Source organism: Heptranchias perlo, chromosome 11 (genome assembly GCF_035084215.1).
Source record: "Heptranchias perlo isolate sHepPer1 chromosome 11, sHepPer1.hap1, whole genome shotgun sequence".
In the NCBI taxonomy this organism is placed as follows: domain Eukaryota; kingdom Metazoa; phylum Chordata; class Chondrichthyes; order Hexanchiformes; family Hexanchidae; genus Heptranchias; species Heptranchias perlo.
In genome coordinates, this window is record NC_090335.1 from 75327832 (window position 1) to 75346594 (window position 18763).

Consider the following 18763-nt stretch of genomic DNA (forward strand, 5'->3'; position numbering starts at 1 on the left):
TTATCCGCACATGTTGTTCTTCAATAATGAGATGCATATTTCAGGACACGAACACCTGATTATAAATATTTGAGTGAGGTGTGCATTATTCAGTAGGGTGTCAGCCTTGGCTCAGTGGGTAACACTCTCGCCTCTGAGTCAGAAAGTTACAGGTTCGCAGTCCCACTCCAGGCACTTGAGCACATAATCTACGCTGACACTCCCGGTGCCAGTACTGAGGGAGTGCTGCATTGTCGGGGGTGCCGTCTTTTGCTATATAAATGCAAATCTTTCATTCTTTTCTAGCATGAGTTGACTATCAGGAAAGGGAACCTTGGCCGATCTCTCCCCCCCACCCCCTCCTTAAACTCAGGGGTCTGAGGCTAATCATAGCTACCTGTCAGACACCCTAATAACCCAGGCCAAATGGACGAAACCGGGCATTTGCCCAAACTACATGGCCCAGCCCCATCCTGCCCAAACTACATGGCCCAGCCCCACCCTGCCCAAACTACATGGCCCAGCCCCACCCTGGGCACAAAATTCTCCAACCGAGCCACTGGTGGAGCCTGCCTAGCCATCCCAAACACCATCTTGATAAGCACCAACATAACCTAGCTTCAGACAGAACAAAGTTTCTCCTCGTTCCGGAACTTGTGCAGTATCTGCTGAAGATCTGAGAAGTCGTTCAGCCTCTTTTTGTGAGATAAGATGTGTTGACGCTATTATCTTTTCATCTTATCAAACAAAGTTAGAAAGAAACAGGCCTCATGGTCTGAAGGAACCGTGTGTAATCTCTGATCGACATCCACAAACCCATTTTCTCCATTTCTTTAGATCGTAGTAAAGACTGTCACCTCAGTCCACTTAAATAATTTTCTACTTTCCACTTGCATCAGGTCAACTATCAAATGGGTTAGATACAGAGTAAAGCTCCCTCTACACTGACGCATCAAACACTCCCAGGGCAGGTACAGCACGGGTTAGATACAGAGTAAAGCTCCCTCTACACTGTCCCATCAAACACTCCCAGGGCAGGTACAGCACGGGTTAGATACAGAGTAAAGCTCCCTCTACACTGTCCCATCAAACACTCCCAGGGCAGGTATAGCATGGGTTAGATACAGAGTAAAGCTCCCTCTACACTGTCCCATCAAACACTCCCAGGGCAGGTACAGCACGGGTTAGATACAGTGTAAAGCTCCCTCTACACTGTCCCATCAAACACTCCCAGGGCAGGTATAGCACGGGTTAGATACAGAGTAAAGCTCTCTCTACACTGTCCCATCAAACACTCCCAGGGCAGGTACAGCACGGGTTAGATACAGAGTAAAGCTCCCTCTACACTGTCCCATCAAACACTCCCAGGGCAGGTACAGCACGGGTTAGATACAGAGTAAAGCTCCCTCTACACTGTCCCATCAAACACTCCCAGGGCAGGTACAGCACGGGTTAGATACAGAGTAAAGCTCCCTCTACACTGTCCCATCAAACACTCCCAGGGCAGGTACAGCACGGGTTAGATACAGAGTAAAGCTCCCTCTACACTGTCCCATCAAACACTCCCAGGGCAGGTACAGCATGGGTTAGATACAGAGTAAAGCTCCCTCTACACTGTCCCATCAAACACTCCCAGGGCAGGTACAGCACGACTTAGATACAGAGTAAAGCTCCCTCTACACTGTCCCATCAAACACTCCCAGGGCAGGTACAGCACGGGTTAGATACAGAGTAAAGCTCCCTCTACACTGTCCCATCAAACACTCCCAGGGCAGGTACAGCACGGGTAAGGAGAGCAAGAAGAGGTCATCAGATGGTGACAAGTGACTATGAAGCTGTTCCACAGCATGAGGCAGCACCTTCAGCAGAGGTGCGAATTGTTGAAGAAAAAAATGGCCAGAAAATATAATCATAGAAACAGAAAATTTACAGCACAGAAGGAGGCCATTCGGCCCACGTGTCCGCGCTGGCTGAGAAACAAGCCACCCAGCCTAATCCCACTTTCCCGCATTTGGTCCGTAGCCCTGCAGGTCACGGCTCTTCAGGTGTACATTCAGGTATTTTTTAAATGAGTTGAGGGTTTCTGCCTCTACCACCCTCTTGGCAGTGAGTTCCAGACCCCCACCACCCTCTGGGTGAAAAAAAAAATCCTTATTTCTGCTCTAATCCTTCCACCAATCACTTTAAATCTGTGCCCCGTGGTTATTGGCCCCTCCGCTAAGGGAAATAGGTCCTTCCTATTTACACCCTCCTTCGTGAATACAGATGCAAAGTATTCATTAAGAACCATACCCACATCTTCCGCCTCCACACATAGTTTACCTTTTTGGTCTCTAATAGGCCCTACTCTTTCCTTAGTTATCCTCTTGCTCTTAATGTATTTATAAAACATCTTTGGGTTTTCTTTGATTTTACCTGCTAATATTTTTTCATGCCCTCTCATTGCTTTCCTAATTTCCTTTTTAACTTCACCCCTGCAATTTCTATACTCCTCTAAGCTTTCCGTAGTATTGAGTTCCTGTTGTCTATCGTAGGCTTTCTTTTTCTGCCTTATCTTACCCTGAATGCTTCTTGACATCCAGGGGGCTCTAGATTTGCCATATCCTCCCTTTTTCTTTGTGGGAACATGTTTACTCTGAACCCCTTGAATCTCCCCCTTTGAATGTCTCCCACTGCTCTGACACTGATTTATCATCAAGTAGCTGTTTCCAGTTTACTTCTGCTAAATCACTTCTCAGTTTAGTAAAATTGGCCTTTCCCCACTTGAAAACTTTAACTCCTGCTCTGTCTTTGTCCTTTTCCATAACTATGCTGAAACTAACTGTATTATGATCACTACCAACAAAATGCCCTCTCACTGATACTCCTTCCACCTGCCCCTCTTCATTTCCTTGAACTAAATCCAGAACTGCCCCCCCCCCTCTCATTGGGTTTGCTATATACTAGCTAAAAAACATTCTCCTGTATGCAATTTAAGAATTCTGCACCCTCTATACCATTCACACTGTTTGTATCCCAGTTAATATTAGAGGAGTTGAAATCCCCGACTATTACTGTCCTATTGATTTTGCATCTCAGAAATGTGCCTATATATTTGCTCCTCTATCTCCCTCTGACTGTTTGGGGGTCTATAGTACACTCCCAGGAGTGTGATTGCCCTTTTTTTGTTCTTTAGCTCAACCCATATGGCCTCATTTGATGCTCTTTCTAAAATATCATCCCTCCTCACAACTGTAATTGTTTCCTTAACCAAAATTGCCACCCCCCTCCTTTTTTATCCTCCTCTCTATCGTGTCTGAAAACCCCATAACCAGGGACATTGAGCTGCCATTCCTGCCCCTCTTTAAGCCATGTTTCTGTAATAATTAAGATATACTGTCAGGTGTCTATCTGTGCCCTCAGCTCATCCGCCTTATTTCCTATACTCCTTGCATTGAGGTAAATACATTTAAAGATGGCCAAACTCCTCTGTTGTTTATTTTCTAACCTTTGTTAGTCTGCTGTCAGTTTGGGGGTACGGTTATAGTTGGACGTCCTCTCACTGTGCATGTTACAGCTTTGCCCAAGTTTAAAAGGTCATAGTTTGTGACTAATAAGTGTTGTTTTTCTTGCCTTTTTTACAGCGCACCAGCAGCTTTGGGAGTTTCGACCGATTCAGACATCACGCACACTCCGCAAAACCGGAGGAGAAAGCTGAGAGCAGTGTACGTGCCCTCATTGTCAGTTCATGGTCACAGAGTGCTAATGGAGCCAGCTCTCTGCAGCACTCCAGGCTGGAGGACTCTGTGTCTTTCTGCTTCACAAGCTGACTTGTCCTTCAAATGTAGCATGCTGAATCTCTCTCACTCTCCCTGCCTGTGTGTGCTTCTCACTCTCTGTCTGTGTTTCTCACTCACTGTGTATTCCTCACTCTCTGTGTGTGTTCCTCACTCTCTGTCTGTGTTTCTTTCTCTGTGTATTTCTCACTCTCTGTCTGTGTGTGTCTCTCTCTCCCTGCTTCTCTCTCTGCACCCCCGTGTCTCTATCTCTCACTCTCTCTGGCTCACTCTCTCTGTCTCTACTTGTGTCTCTCGCTCTCTCTGTGTCTCTGTCTATATGTCTCTCACTCTTGCTTCTCTGTCTCTGTTTGTGTGTGTCTCTCTCTCCCCCGTCTCTCTGGTTGTGTATCTCTCACTCTCTGCCTCTCTTTCCCTGCCTCTCTCACTGTGTCTCTCGCTCTCCCCGTCTCTCACTCTCCCTGTCTCTCTATCTGTGCATCTCTCAGTCTTGCCTCTCTGTCTGTGTGTGTGTCTCACTCTCACTTGCTCTCCTTAGTTCTCTTCCTGCCTCTGTCTGTCTCTGCCACCTTCTGTGTCTTTCATGCTCCCTGCCTCGCTGTTTCTGTATCTCTTTCACTCTCCCTACCTCTGTGTGTCTCCCTCCCTGTTTCTCTCGCTTTTTCTGTTGTGTATGCCTGTTTCTGTATGTGTGTCTGTGTGTGTGTGTGTCTGTGTGTGTGCCTGTGTGTGTGTGTCTGTGTGTGTGTGTCTGTGTGTGTGTCTGTGTGCAGCCTCTCTCCCTCTTTCACCGGCAAACAGATTCACTCTCTCTGTATCTTCATGTTTCAGTGGCACTAATTATTGCTGTTAATTGACAATGTCCATCAGACAACAAAATGGCTGGAGGACAAGGAGAAGCAAAATGCAATAAACTCGTTGCGTTCCCCCCCACCCAAACCTATCATTTAATTCATTAATAATTTACTTTGTCTGTAATTCCCAGACCATAAGTGCCCGATCTCAGCTGTACCATGATAGGGAGGCCGGGGGTGGGGGTGGGGGGGGGGGGGGGTGGGGGAGAGGGGGAGGGGCAGGGAATTAAAATTAGAGGGGCTTCCCCACCCCTCCCCAGAGCTGAACACGAGCTTCTCCTGATTGTCGGGCTGGAGAGGTGCATAGTGCGGAGACACGGGAAGGAAGGGGAGAAAATATCATAGAATCTTACAGCACAAAAAGAGGCCATTCGGCCCATCGCGCCTTTGCCGGCTCTTTGAAAGTGCTCTCCAATCAGTCCCACTCCACCCCCCCCCCCCCCGCCCTTTCCCCATAGCCCTGCAAATTTTTCCTTTTCAAGTATTTATCTAATTCCCTTTTGAAAGTCACTATTGAATCTGCTTCCACCGCCCTTTCAGGCAGTGCATTCCAGATCATAACAACTCGCTGCGTAAAAAGATTTCTAGTCATCTCCCCCTTGGTTCTTTTGCCGATCACCTTAAATCTGTGTCCTCTGGTTCCCGACCCTCCTGCCACTGGAAACAGATTCTCCTTATTTACTCTATTAAAACCCTTCATGATTTTGAACACCTCTATTAAATCTCCCCCTTAACCTTCTCTGCTCTAAGGAGAACAACCCCAGTTTCTCCAGTCTCTCCATTATATTGCCGATCATATTTCTGTATACTTCACTGATACCTTTGTTTTTCCGTCAGTGCAAAGCTCCCTCTTTCCGAAATTCTGACTCCACGATCCAGAGATACTGAGGCAAATTGCAGTGGTCTCGGCTGAGATCGACTAAAAACAAGAAAGTACTTGCATTTATACAGCCCCTTTCACGACATGAAGTACTTTTTGAAGTGTAGTCACTGTTGTAATGTAGAAAACGCAGCAGCCAATTTGCGCACAGCAAGATCCCACAAACAGCAATGCAATAATGAGCAGATAATCTGTTTTTAGTCATGTTTGTTGAGGGATAAATATTGGCCAGGACACCGTGCAGAACTCCCCTGCTCTTCTTCGAAATTGTGCCATGGGATCTTTTACGTCCTCCTGAGAGGGCAGACGGGGCCTCGGTTTAACGTCTCACGCGAAAGTCGGCACCTCTGACAGTGCAGCACTCCCTCAGTACTGCACTGGAGTGTCAGCCTGGATTATGTGCTATGGGACTTAAACCCACAACCTTCTGACCCTCATTGAAACATATAAGATTCTAAGGGGGCTTGACAGGGTAGATGCTAAGAGGCTGTTACCCCTGGCTGGAGAGTCCAGAACTAGGGGGCATAGTGTCAGGATAAGGGGTCGGCCATTTAGGACTGAGATGAGGAGGAATTTCTTCACTCAGAGGGTTGTGAATCTTTGGAATTCTCTACCCCAGAGGCTTGTGAGTCATTGAATATATTCAAGGCTGAAATCGATAGATTTTTGGACTCTAGGGGAATCCAGGGATATGGGGATCAGGCGGGAAAGTGGAGTTGAGGTCGAAGATCAGCCATGATCTTATTGAATGGCGGAGCAAGCTCGAGATACCGTATGGCCTACTCCTGCTCCGACTTCTTATGTTCTTATATTCTTATGACCCTAAAGGCAAGAATGCTACCCACTGAGCCAGTGTTGAACACACACCATCGTTGCAGCTCTGTGGGTAGCACTCAGTGGGAGTCGGTGCCTGTGCATTGTCAAGAATATTCTAGAAAGCCAGTCTACATCAGGAAGAACACATCTGTAACCAGGGAGCAAACGTAATCCTACCTGACTGGAATGGCGGGAAAAGGAGTTGCTGGAGCCTCTGGGCCCAGGTGCAGTGCGGCGGGAGCGCCGCCTGGTGTCTGGTGGCGAGAGGTGCAGCATATCACAGGAGTCCTTTCAAAATAAGTCTTCCCAGGGAGACACAGACCAGTGAGGAACTGAGGGAGGGCAAAGATCCGACGCTCCTGATCACTATCCTGCTGGATATCGGGGTGAGGGCAGCATCGGGCTTGGCCGTGATGCCTCCAGTGGTCGGATAGCCTGTTGACACTGACAGGTGCAGAAATGGTCAATTGGGGAGGTGGTACCAGAATGCCCATGGAACCCGTACCCCAGCGAGGGGTCAAGGCGCTTCAGGGAGAAAGTGAAAACATAATAAAATGATATTAGGGTTGCCAACCCTCCAGGATTGTCCTGGAGACTTCAGGAATTAAACTCCTGGACACTGCTGCGAGCAAAACCCGGGAGAAAGATCGTAGGAGCATTAAAAAAAACCACTTCCATTTATTAGTTATAAAAATATTGGAGACGGGGGGGTTAGTGGGGGGAGAAAGGCGACTTTACTGGGCGGGGTGGGACGGTTGGAGACAGATGGTCATGTGATGAAACCTTCAGGAATGCGTCCACCCAGAGTTGGCAACTCTAATTAAAATGCTTTTTTCATTTTATTTTAAATTCTCTCCCACATCCCTCAGTAATTATTCAGCCATCTGTTTACAGTCAGTAGAAAAAAAACACAAACACACTGGGTAGAAATCAGTCGGCAGGCAAAGTCCGAGTGACCTTCCACTGTCAGCTGTTTAAAAGGAGGCATTAACCCATCTGAAATAAACACCTCCATTAAAATAGGGAACGGGGGAAATATTACAAGAACTTGTTAGAAAGACTCGCGATAATCCAGCGCCTTTCACGCCCGCAGGATGTCCCAAAGCGTTTTATAGCCGATGAATCACTTTTGAAGTGTGGCCACAATTGTTTCGTAGATAAACAGAACAGCCAATTTATTCATCTGCTGATATCTCAATCAAATGCTCATCTGCTGCTGAGAACCCTCATCCGTGCTTTTAACTCCTCCAGACTCGACTATTCCAATGCTCTCCCGGCCGACCTCCCATATTCCACCCTCCATAAACTTAAGCTTATTCAAAACTCTGCTACCTGTTTGCTAACTCGCACCAAATCCCGTTCATCCATCAACTCATGTGTTCACTGACCTACACCGTCTCCCAATCAACCCGTGTGTTCACTGACCTACACCGCCTCCCAATCAACGCGTGTGTTCTCTGACCTACACCGCCTCCCAATCAACCCGTGTGTTCACTGACCTACACCGCCTCCCAATCAACGCGTGTGTTCTCTGACCTACACCGCCTCCCAATCAACCCATGTGTTCGCTGACCTACACCGCCTCCCAATCAACCCGTGTGTTCTCTGACCTACACCGCCTCCCAATCAACCCGTGTGTTCGCTGACCTACACCGTCTCCCAATCAACCCGTGTGTTCTCTGACCTACACCGCCTCCCAATCAACCCGTGTGTTCTCTGACCTACACCGTCTCCCAATCAACCCGTGTGTTCGCTGACCTACACCGCCTCCCAATCAACCCGTGTGTTCTCTGACCTACACCGCCTCCCAATCAACCCGTGTGTTCTCTGACCTACACCGCCTCCCAATCAACCCGTGTGATCGCTGACCTACACCGCCTCCCAATCAACGCGTGTGTTCTCTGACCTACACCGTCTCCCAATCAACCCGTGTGATCGCTGACCTACACCGCCTCCCAATCAACCCGTGTAATCGCTGACCTACACCGCCTCCCAATCAACCCATGTGATCGCTGACCTACACCGCCTCCCAATCAACCCGTGTGTTCGCTGACCTACACCGCCTCCCAATCAACCCATGTGTTCGCTGACCTACACCGCCTCCCAATCAACCCGTGTGTTCTCTGACCTACACCGCCTCCCAATCAACCCGTGTGTTCGCTGACCTACACCGTCTCCCAATCAACCCGTGTGTTCTCTGACCTACACCGCCTCCCAATCAACCCGTGTGTTCTCTGACCTACACCGTCTCCCAATCAACCCGTGTGTTCGCTGACCTACACCGCCTCCCAATCAACCCGTGTGTTCTCTGACCTACACCGCCTCCCAATCAACCCGTGTGTTCTCTGACCTACACCGCCTCCCAATCAACCCGTGTGTTCTCTGACCTACACCGCCTCCCAATCAACCCGTGTAATCGCTGACCTACACCGCCTCCCAATCAACCCATGTGATCGCTGACCTACACCGCCTCCCAATCAACCCGTGTGTTCGCTGACCTACACCGCCTCCCAATCAACCCATGTGTTCGCTGACCTACACCGCCTCCCAATCAACCCGTGTGTTCTCTGACCTACACCGCCTCCCAATCAACCCGTGTGTTCGCTGACCTACACCGTCTCCCAATCAACCCGTGTGTTCTCTGACCTACACCGCCTCCCAATCAACCCGTGTGTTCTCTGACCTACACCGTCTCCCAATCAACCCGTGTGTTCGCTGACCTACACCGCCTCCCAATCAACCCGTGTGTTCTCTGACCTACACCGCCTCCCAATCAACCCGTGTGTTCTCTGACCTACACCGTCTCCCAATCAACCCATGTGTTCTCTGACCTACACCGTCTCCCAATCAACCCGTGTGTTCTCTGACCTACACCGTCTCCCAATCAACCCATGTGTTCTCTGACCTACACCGCCTCCCAATCAACCCGTGTGTTCTCTGACCTACACCGTCTCCCAATCAACCCGTGTGATCGCTGACCTACACCGCCTCCCAATCAACCCGTGTGTTCTCTGACCTACACCGTCTCCCAATCAACCCGTGTGATCGCTGACCTACACCGTCTCCCAATCAACCCGTGTGATCGCTGACCTACACCGCCTCCCAATCAACCCGTGTGTTCACTGACCTACACCGTCTCCCAATCAACCCGTGTGATCGCTGACCTACACCGTCTCCCAATCAACCCGTGTGATCGCTGACCTACACCGCCTCCCGATCAACCCGTGTGATCGTTGACCTACACCGCCTCCCGATCAACCCGTGTGATCGTTGACCTACACCGTCTCCCAATCAACCCGTGTGTTCGCTGACCTACACCGTCTCCCAATCAACCCGTGTGATCGCTGACCTACACCGCCTCCCAATCAACCCGTGTGTTCTCTGACCTACACCGTCTCCCAATCAACCCGTGTGATCGCTGACCTACACCGTCTCCCAATCAACCCGTGTGTTCTCTGACCTACACCGTCTCCCAATCAACCCGTGTGATCGCTGACCTACACCGCCTCCCGATCAACCCGTGTGATCGTTGACCTACACCGCCTCCCGATCAACCCGTGTGATCGTTGACCTACACCGTCTCCCAATCAACCCGTGTGTTCGCTGACCTACACCGTCTCCCAATCAACCCGTGTGATCGCTGACCTACACCGCCTCCCAATCAACCCGTGTGTTCTCTGACCTACACCGTCTCCCAATCAACCCGTGTGTTCGCTGACCTACACCGCCTCCCAATCAACCCGTGTGTTCTCTGACCTACACCGTCTCCCAATCAACCCGTGTGTTCTCTGACCTACACCGTCTCCCAATCAACCCGTGTGATCGTTGACCTACACCGTCTCCCAATCAACCCGTGTGTTCGCTGACCTACACCGTCTCCCAATCAACCCGTGTGTTCTCTGACCTACACCGTCTCCCAATCAACCCGTGTGTTCGCTGACCTACACCGTCTCCCAATCAACCCGTGTGTTCTCTGACCTACACCGCCTCCCGATCAACCCGTGTGATCGTTGACCTACACCGCCTCCCAATCAACCCGTGTGTTCGCTGACCTACACCGCCTCCCGATCAACCCGTGTGATCGTTGACCTTTACCGGCTCCCAATCAACCAACTCTTCCATTTTAAATTTCTCATCCTCATTGTCTGATTATGATGCTGTGAAGCACCTTAGGACATTTTACTATGTTAAAGGCGCTAAATGAATGCAAATTGTTGTAGAACTTCCTGGGCTATGATCTGCATTTCTAAATTTGTCTACCATGAATGCGGCTGAGTGTTTAAAGGGCTCAGTCTCCTCTGATAAGCCATGGCTCAGTTGGTAACACTCTTGCCTCTGAGTTAGAAGTTTATGGGTTTAAGCCCTCACACCAGAGACTTGAGCACAAAATCAAGGCTGATTCTCCCAGTGTAGTACTGAGGGAGTACTGCACTATTAGAGGTGCTGTCTTTCAGATGAGATATTAAACTGAGGCCCCTTCTGCCCTCTCAGATAGACATAAAAGATCCTGCAGCACTATTTTGAAGAAGAGCAGGGTAGTTCTCCCCACTGTTCTGGCCAATATTTATCCCTCAACCAACATCAATAAAAAACAGATTATCTGGTCATTATCACATTGCTATTTGTGGGATCTTGCTGTGCGCAAATTGGCTGCCGCGTTTCCTACAATTACAACAGTGACTACACTTCACAAGTATTTCCTTGGTTGTAAAGTACTTTGGGACATCCTGAGGTCGTGAAAGGCACTATATAAATGCAAGTTCTCTCTTTATTAACACCTTCAGGTAAAATTCCTTTCTGGGCGCAGACAGTGTTAAAACAGCACGGCGAAGGAATCTTTTCACGCGTCACTTGGGACGATTAAACCCGAAGCCTAATAATAAGGGATTTCTTTTCCTCCACGCAGACGGGCGACGCTGAGCACGGGGCTGAAGCTGCCGGGGAGCAGAGTGTGACCAAGTCTGGGAGTCAGAATGGGGGCGGCCTGGGGAAAACCATGCGGGCCATTTCGAAAACCATGAAGAAAAGAATGGCCCGCAGGTACATCAAAGCCCTGTCGGAGGAGATGGTGAGTTTTAGCGACGCACTGCACCCGTCCCAATCTGTCGCAGCGTAACCGCTTTCTAATGAAAGGGGTAATATCACTAAAGGGCAACAGTGCAGCTCGCACCACTTACAACGGCCACGTTTAAAAAGGGGCAGTCGCTTATACCAGCCAAAAGCGATAACCGTTATCCATTGGCAGTAACATCAGTTGCAAAGTTGCTGGTTATCGCTCCGTTTATTTCGGGCAGAAACAATTGCACTTACTGACCAGCTCGCACCCGGTTAAGGTGCACTGAATGCAAGAGCAAACATAAGTAAATAACACCCCGTTAATGTTCAGTTACCTTTTGTGTACTTTAGCCCTTCGAAATCCAATTCTATATCAATTAAACTTGTACAGAACCTTGGTTAGACCACACTTGGAGTACTGTGCACAGTTCTGGCCTCCATATTATAAAAAGGATATAGAGGCACTGGAGAAGGTCCAAAAAAAGATTTACTAGGATGATACCAGAACTGAGAGGTTATACCCATCAGGAAAGGCTGAGCAGGCTGTTATGTTGAGAGCTGACTTGATAGAGATCTTTAAGATTATGAAAGTATTTGATAGGGTAGATGTAGAGAAGATGCTTCCAATTGTGGGGGAGTCCAAAACTAGGGACCATAAATATAAGATAGTCACTAATAAATCCAGTAGGGATTTCAGGAGAAACTTCTTTACCCAGAGAGTGGTGAGAATGTGGAACTCGCTGCCACAAGGAGTGGTTGAGGCGAATAGCAGAGATGCAATTAAGGGGGAGCTGGATAAACACATGAGGGAGAAAGGAATAGAGGATATGCTGATAGGGTGAGATGAAGTAGGGAGGGAGAAGGCTCGTTTGAAGCATAAACACCGGCATAGATTAGTTGGGCCAAATGTCATGTTTCTGTGCTGTAAATTTTATATAATTCTATGTAATTTCCTCTAAGTAGTGTGGGGTTATAGTTTGTACTAAGTAATGACTGCAGTTCAAATAAAGCTGCAGGTCAGAGTGAAACTGGAAACAATTAGACAAAAGGTCACTACACTGAAGGGACGTTCTTGTTATAATGTAATAGCGCTACCGCGTTATACCGGCCATCGAGTACAGCGGGCAAATCACGTAAAGTGGGCAAATGAGATTTGGAATAGATGAGTCTGGAGGTATTAAAAGGGGCACTATCTTTTTTAAGATCTGTTTGGTGGCCCCTTGGTGTCTCATAGAATCATAGAAAACTTATGGCTCAGAAGGAGGCCATTCGACCCATCATGTCCGGGCCAGCCGAAAAAAGAACTATCCAGTTTAATCCCACTTTCCAGCACTTGGTCCGTAGCCCTGTAGGTTACTTCAAGTGCACATCCAGGTACTTTTTAAATGAGTTGAGGGTTTCTGCCTCTACCACTCTTTCAGGCAGTGAGTTCCAGACCCCCACCACCCTCTGGGTGAAAATATTTCTCCTCAGCTCCCCTCTAATCCTTCTACCAATTACTTTAAAACTGTGGCCCCTGATCACTGAGGAGATACGTCCTCCCTATCCATTCTATCTAGTCCCGTCATAATTTTATATACCTCAGTTAAATCTCCCCTCAGCCTCCTTTGTTCCAAAGAAAACAACCCATCTTATCCAATCTTTTCTCATAGCTAAAATTCTCCAGCCCTGGCAACTATACGCAGTACTCAAGATGTGGCCTAACCAATGCTTCATATAGTTCTAGCGTAACCTCTCTGCTCTTATATTCTATGCCTCGGCTAATAAAGGAAAATATCCCATATGCCTTTTTAACTACCTTAACAAATCCATGCTGACTGTCCTTGATTAATCCGTGCCTTTCTAAATGATGATTTATGCTGTCCCTCAGAATCGATTCCAATAATTTGCCCACCACCGAGGTTAGACTGACTGGCTTGTAATTACTCGGTCTATCTCTTTCTCCCTTTTTAAACAACGGTACAACGTTAGCAGTCTTCCAATCCTCCGGCACCACGCCTGTATCCAGTGAGGATTGGAAAATGATGGTCAGAGCCTCCGCCATTTCCTCCATGGCTTCTCTTAACAGCCTGGGATACATTTCATCCGGCCCTGGTGATTTATCCACTTTCAAACATGCTAATCCCCTTAACACTTCCTCTCTCACAATGTTTATCCCATCCAATATTTCACACTCCTCCTCCTTAACTACAATCTCTGCATCGTCTCCCTCTTTTATGAAGACAGATGCAAAATATTCATTAAGAACCATACCCACATCTTCCGCCTCCACATATAGGTTACCTTTTTGGTCTCTAATAGGCCCTACTCTTTCCTTAGTTATCCTCTTGCCCTTCATGTATTTATAAAACATTTTTGGGTTTTCCTTGATTTTACTTGCCAATATTCTTTCATGCCCTCTTTTTGCTTTCCTAATTTCCTTTTTAATTTCACTGCACTTTCTATACTCCTCTCGGCTTTCTGTAGTATTGAGCGCTCGGTGTCTGACATAAGCTTCCCTTTTTTGCCTTATTTTACCCTGTATTCTCCTTGTAATCAAGGGGGCTCTAGATTTGGCAGTCCCTCCCTTTTTCTTTGTGGGAACATGTTTACTCTGAACCCCTTGAATTTCCCCCTTGAATGCCTCCCACTGCTCTGACACTGATTTACCTTCAAGTAGCTGTTTCCAGACCATTTTTGCTAAATCACCTCTCAGCTTAGTAAAATTGGCCTTTCCCCAATTTAGAACATTTACTCCTATTCTATTTCTGTCCTTTTCCATAACTATGCTAAATCTAACTGAATTATGATCACTACCACCAAAATACTCTCCCAGCTTAATTTCCTAAAACAAAATCCAGAACTGCCCCCTCTCTTGTTGGGCTTGCTACGTACTGGCTAAAAAAGTTCTCCTGAATGCAATTTAAGAATTCTGCGCCCTCTGTACCTTTTGCACTGTTTGTATCCCAGTTAATACTAGGGTAGTTGAAATCCCCTGCTATTACTGCCCTATTGATTTTGCACTTCTCAGAAATGTGTCTACATATTTGCTCCTCTATCTCCCTCTGACTGTTTGGGGGTCTATAGTACACTCCCAGCAGTGTGACTGCCCCTTTTTTTGTTCTTTAGCTCATCCTATATGGCTCAATGGGTACTACACCAGATGCTGTGGTGCCAAGCCAGGTTAAGTCCCAGATAGGACTGTGTTAAATAATCTGGAGCTTTAGTTGTGGTGCTACAGTTGGCCTCTGTCCCTAAGCTATCGAGAGCAAAAATCAGCCAGGGTTCCTGCCGCTGATCACTGCCCCGTGACCTGCTCACACAGCAGCGTAGGAGTGGTATTGTTGCGTCTTAAATGGTGACGGAAGTGATGTCACATTCGTCGGAACAATTTAGCACCCAGATTCCACGACTTGTCATCTAATTGGTCCAAGGGTGCTCTGGGAGAGAATCAGAGCCTATCGCATTGTTCAAGGTTTTAAGAGAAAACTTTTGCCTTTCAGTACGAGGAGACCACAGGTGATCCTTCAAGCCAAACCGTCGGAGAGCATGAATCAGAGGGAGCCCCCCTGAGACCCAGCGAGTCAATGGAGAGTCTTCATAGTCTCAACAGTGGCCAGAGCTCCTCCAGTAAGTCAATTGAAGAGTGATTCTAAGGATGTAACCTTCCACAGGCTGATAAACATCAGACATTAGAAGCGACACTGCCCCAATAACGAGGGTAAACTTGCTGCGGTCATTATGTGTAATTGCATTGCACCCATATTCAAAAAGATCCTGATTATGATGTTGTTGCAACTGGTTAAATGGTGCCTGAGATTTTGCCTCAATGTTCTTTGACTTAAACCATAGAAGAGGGATCCCTTCCCATTTCCCACATGTATCCTTCTGGTTCTTCAGAGTGAAAATGATAATTCACAGGGCACACTCCTTTATCATAGAATCATAGAATGAGGCCATTCGGCCCATCATGCCTGTGCTAGTTCTTTGAACGAGCTAGCCAATCTCCCTGCCCTTTCCCCCATAGCTCTGCAGATTTTTCCAGTTCAAGTATTTTTTCATGCAATTTCCTTTTGAAAGTTACCATTGAATCTGCTTCCACCGCCTTTTCAGGCAGCGCGTTCCAGATCAGAACAACTCGCTGGGTAAAAAAAATGTCTCCTCATCTCGTCCCTGGTTCTTTATACACCATAACAGATAATCCCAGTGGATATAGAGGCTGTCAGTTAATTTAGAGACACCAGATTTTGATCTTACACACAAAGTACAAAACCACTCCAGGCCCAGCAGGGAAGACAGGAGGCAGAAACAGCAACATTAACTTCCTGACTTCGAACTCCCTGCTGGGAGTCTCGCCTACCCACAGCACACCGTTGGCTAAGCGCTACCTGTGGTTATCTGACAATTTGCTTGGAAATCTGTGGGCAGTGCCACACGATTTTCCAATGGTGCCTTTGGCAGAGGTCAGGGACCGACCCTCGTCATGTAAGCACAGATAACAAATAAAGCAATGCGATGTCGTGGTCTCTTGATGTGGAGATGCCGGTGATGGACTGGGGTTGACAATTGTAAACAATTTTACAACACCAAGTTATAGTCCAGCAATTTTATTTGAAATTCACAAGCTTTCGGAGGCTTCCTCCTTCTTCACATTCACCTGAGGAAGGAGGAAGCCTCCGAAAGCTTGTGAATTTCAAATAAAATTGCTGGACTATAACTTGGTGTTGTAAAATTGTTTACAGTGGTCTCTTGAGGCAGGCTTTTCTACTTGGAAGGCTCCAGTGGATAATTAGAGTGCAGATAACGGAGGTGTTCATGTTAAGTTGAATTAATGGGATTGAGCAATGCGAATTACCAATGCTTTCTACTCTGGACTGTCACTCAGTAGGAAACGGGTTGATGCAGTGTCAGACTGCTCTCTCACTTATCACCTTTACAATGAATGAAGGGACTGGGCCTTTATCCATCCAGTCTTGGCTGGATATGATCTCTCAACATTACCCATTCTCACTTTGATATTGTGCTAATTTGAAGCTTTCCTTTGTTTCTTTATCTAAAACCTTGCCAAGTAGTCTGAGATTATGAAGAGTAATAGTTAAGATGGATGACTCCCTAGTTGATGAGAGAAGGGACAATGAAACATAAGAAGACTGATTAAAAAAGAAAGACTTGCATTTAAATAGCGGCTTTCACAACCTCAGGGCGTCCCAAAGCATTTTACAGCCAATGAAGTGCTTATGAAGTGTAGTTATCATTGTAATGTAGGAAATGCAGCAGCTGATTTGCGCACAGAAAGGTCCCAGAAACAGCAATGTGATAATGTCCAGATAATCTGCTTTTAGTGATGTTGGTTGAGGGATAAATATTGGCCAGTACACCATAGAGAACTCCCTCGCTCATCTTCGAAATACTGCCATGGGATCTTTTATGTCCACTTGAAAGAGCAGACTCTCCCGGTACTGCACTGGCGTGTCAGGCTTGATTATGTGCTCAAATCTCTGGAGTGGGACTATTAACCCACGACCTTCTGACTCTGAGGCGAGAGAGCTGCCCACTGAGCCACGGCTGACACTACAATTAATGTAGCACAGAATTCTGAACTGTGTATTATTTTCTACAATACACGTTCGCAAATTTTAACAACTACTATAAATATATGTAAACAATTTTACAACACCAAGTTATAGTCCAGCAATTTTATTTTAAATTCACAAGCTTTCGGAGATTTCCTCCTTCCTCAGGCAAATGTTTCAAGAGCTCCTTGAAGCCTACGCATTTATACATATAGAACAATACATGGTGTTTACAGACTGTCCCTGCAACTGCCCGTTGCCAAGGCAATCACCGTGTTCAGACAGAGAGGTGTCACCTGCAGAACCCCCGAATACACATTCAACAAAAAAACAAACAGGGAAAAAAAACAGAGAAAAAAAACAGAGAGAGGCAGAAACATCCGGAAGGCAGAGAGAGCCAGCAAATGACCCATTATATTAAAAACAGATAACATTTGTTCGCTGGTGGGGTAACGTGTAGCGTGACATGAACCCAAGATCCCGGTTGAGGCCGTCCTCATGGGTGCGGAACTTGGCTATCAATTTCTGCTCGACGATTTTGCGTTGTCGTGTGTCTCGAAGGCCGCCTTGGAGTACGCTTACCCGAAGGTCGGTGGATGAATGTCCATGACTGCTGAAGTGTTCCCCGACTGGGAGGGAACCCTCCTGTTTGGCGATTGTTGCGCGGTGTCCGTTCATCCGTTGTCGCAGCGTCTGCATGGTCTCGCCAATGTACCATGCTCCGGGGCATCCTTTCCTGCAACGTATGAGGTAGACAACGTTGGCCGAGTCACAGGAGTATGAACCATGCACCTGGTGGGTGGTGTCCTCTCGTGTGATGGTGGTATCTGTGTCGATGATCTGGCATGTCTTGCAGAGGTTACCGTGGCAGGGTTGTGTGGCGTCGTGGACGCTGTTCTCTTGAAAGCTAGGTAGTTTGCTGCAAACGATGGTCTGTTTGAGGTTGGGTGGCTGTTTAAAGGCGAGTAGTGGAGGTGTGGGGATGGCCATAGCGAGGTGTTTGTCCTCATTGATGACATGTTGAAGGCTGCGGAGAACATGGCGTAGTTTCTCCGCTCCGGGGAAGTACTGGACGACGAAGGGTACTCTGTTGGTTGCGTCCCATGTTAGTCATCTGAGGAGGTCTATGCGATTTTTCGCTGTGGCCCGTCGGAACTGTCGATCGATGAGTCGAGCGTCATATCCCGTTCTTACTAGGGCGTCTTTCAGCGTCTGTAGGTGTCCATCGCGTTCCTCCTCGTCTGAGCAGACCCTGTGTATTCGCAGGGCCTGTCCATAGGGGATGGCCTCTTTGACGTGGTTAGGGTGGAAGCTGGAAAAGTGGAGCATCGTGAGGTTGTCCGTGGGCTTGCGGTAGAGTGAGGTGCTGAGGTGCCCGTCTTTGATGGAGATTCGTGTGTCCAAGAAAGAAACTGATTCTGAGGAGTAGTCCATGGTGAGCTTGATGGTGGGATGGAACTTGTTGATGTTATCGTGTAGTCTCTTTAGTGATTCCTTGCCGTGGGTCCATAGAAAGAAAATGTCGTCGATGTATCTGGTGTATAGTGTTGGTTGGAGGTCTTGTGCAGTGAAGAAGTCCTGCTCGAACTTGTGCATGAAAATGTTGGCGTATTGGGGTGCGAATTTGGTCCCCATGGCTGTTCCGTGTGTTTGGGTAAAGAACTGGTTATCGAAGGTGAAGACATTGTGATCCAGGATGAAGCGGATGAGTTGTAGGATGGCTTCCGGAGATTGGCTGTTGTTGGTGTTGAGTATTGATGCTGTCGCAGCGATGCCGTCATCGTGGGGGATACTGGTGTATAGTGCCGAGACGTCCATCGTGGTGAGAAGTGTTCCTGGTTCAACTGGTCC

At 47.6% G+C, this 18763-nt stretch overlaps 1 protein-coding gene across 3 annotated transcripts in view; it reads left to right on the top strand.

Annotated features, from left to right (window-relative positions):
• LOC137327498 (SAM domain-containing protein SAMSN-1-like) overlaps nucleotides 1-18763 on the top strand; it is an 84481-nt gene that overhangs the window by 44792 nt on the left and 20926 nt on the right. For all 3 annotated transcript variants that reach the window (XM_067993382.1, XM_067993383.1, XM_067993384.1), the window contains exons 2-4: nucleotides 3603-3683; nucleotides 11212-11373; nucleotides 14843-14969. In XM_067993382.1, the coding sequence (XP_067849483.1) occupies nucleotides 3603-3683; nucleotides 11212-11373; nucleotides 14843-14969 (370 nt within the window). The remainder of the gene's footprint in view (nucleotides 1-3602; nucleotides 3684-11211; nucleotides 11374-14842; nucleotides 14970-18763) is intronic.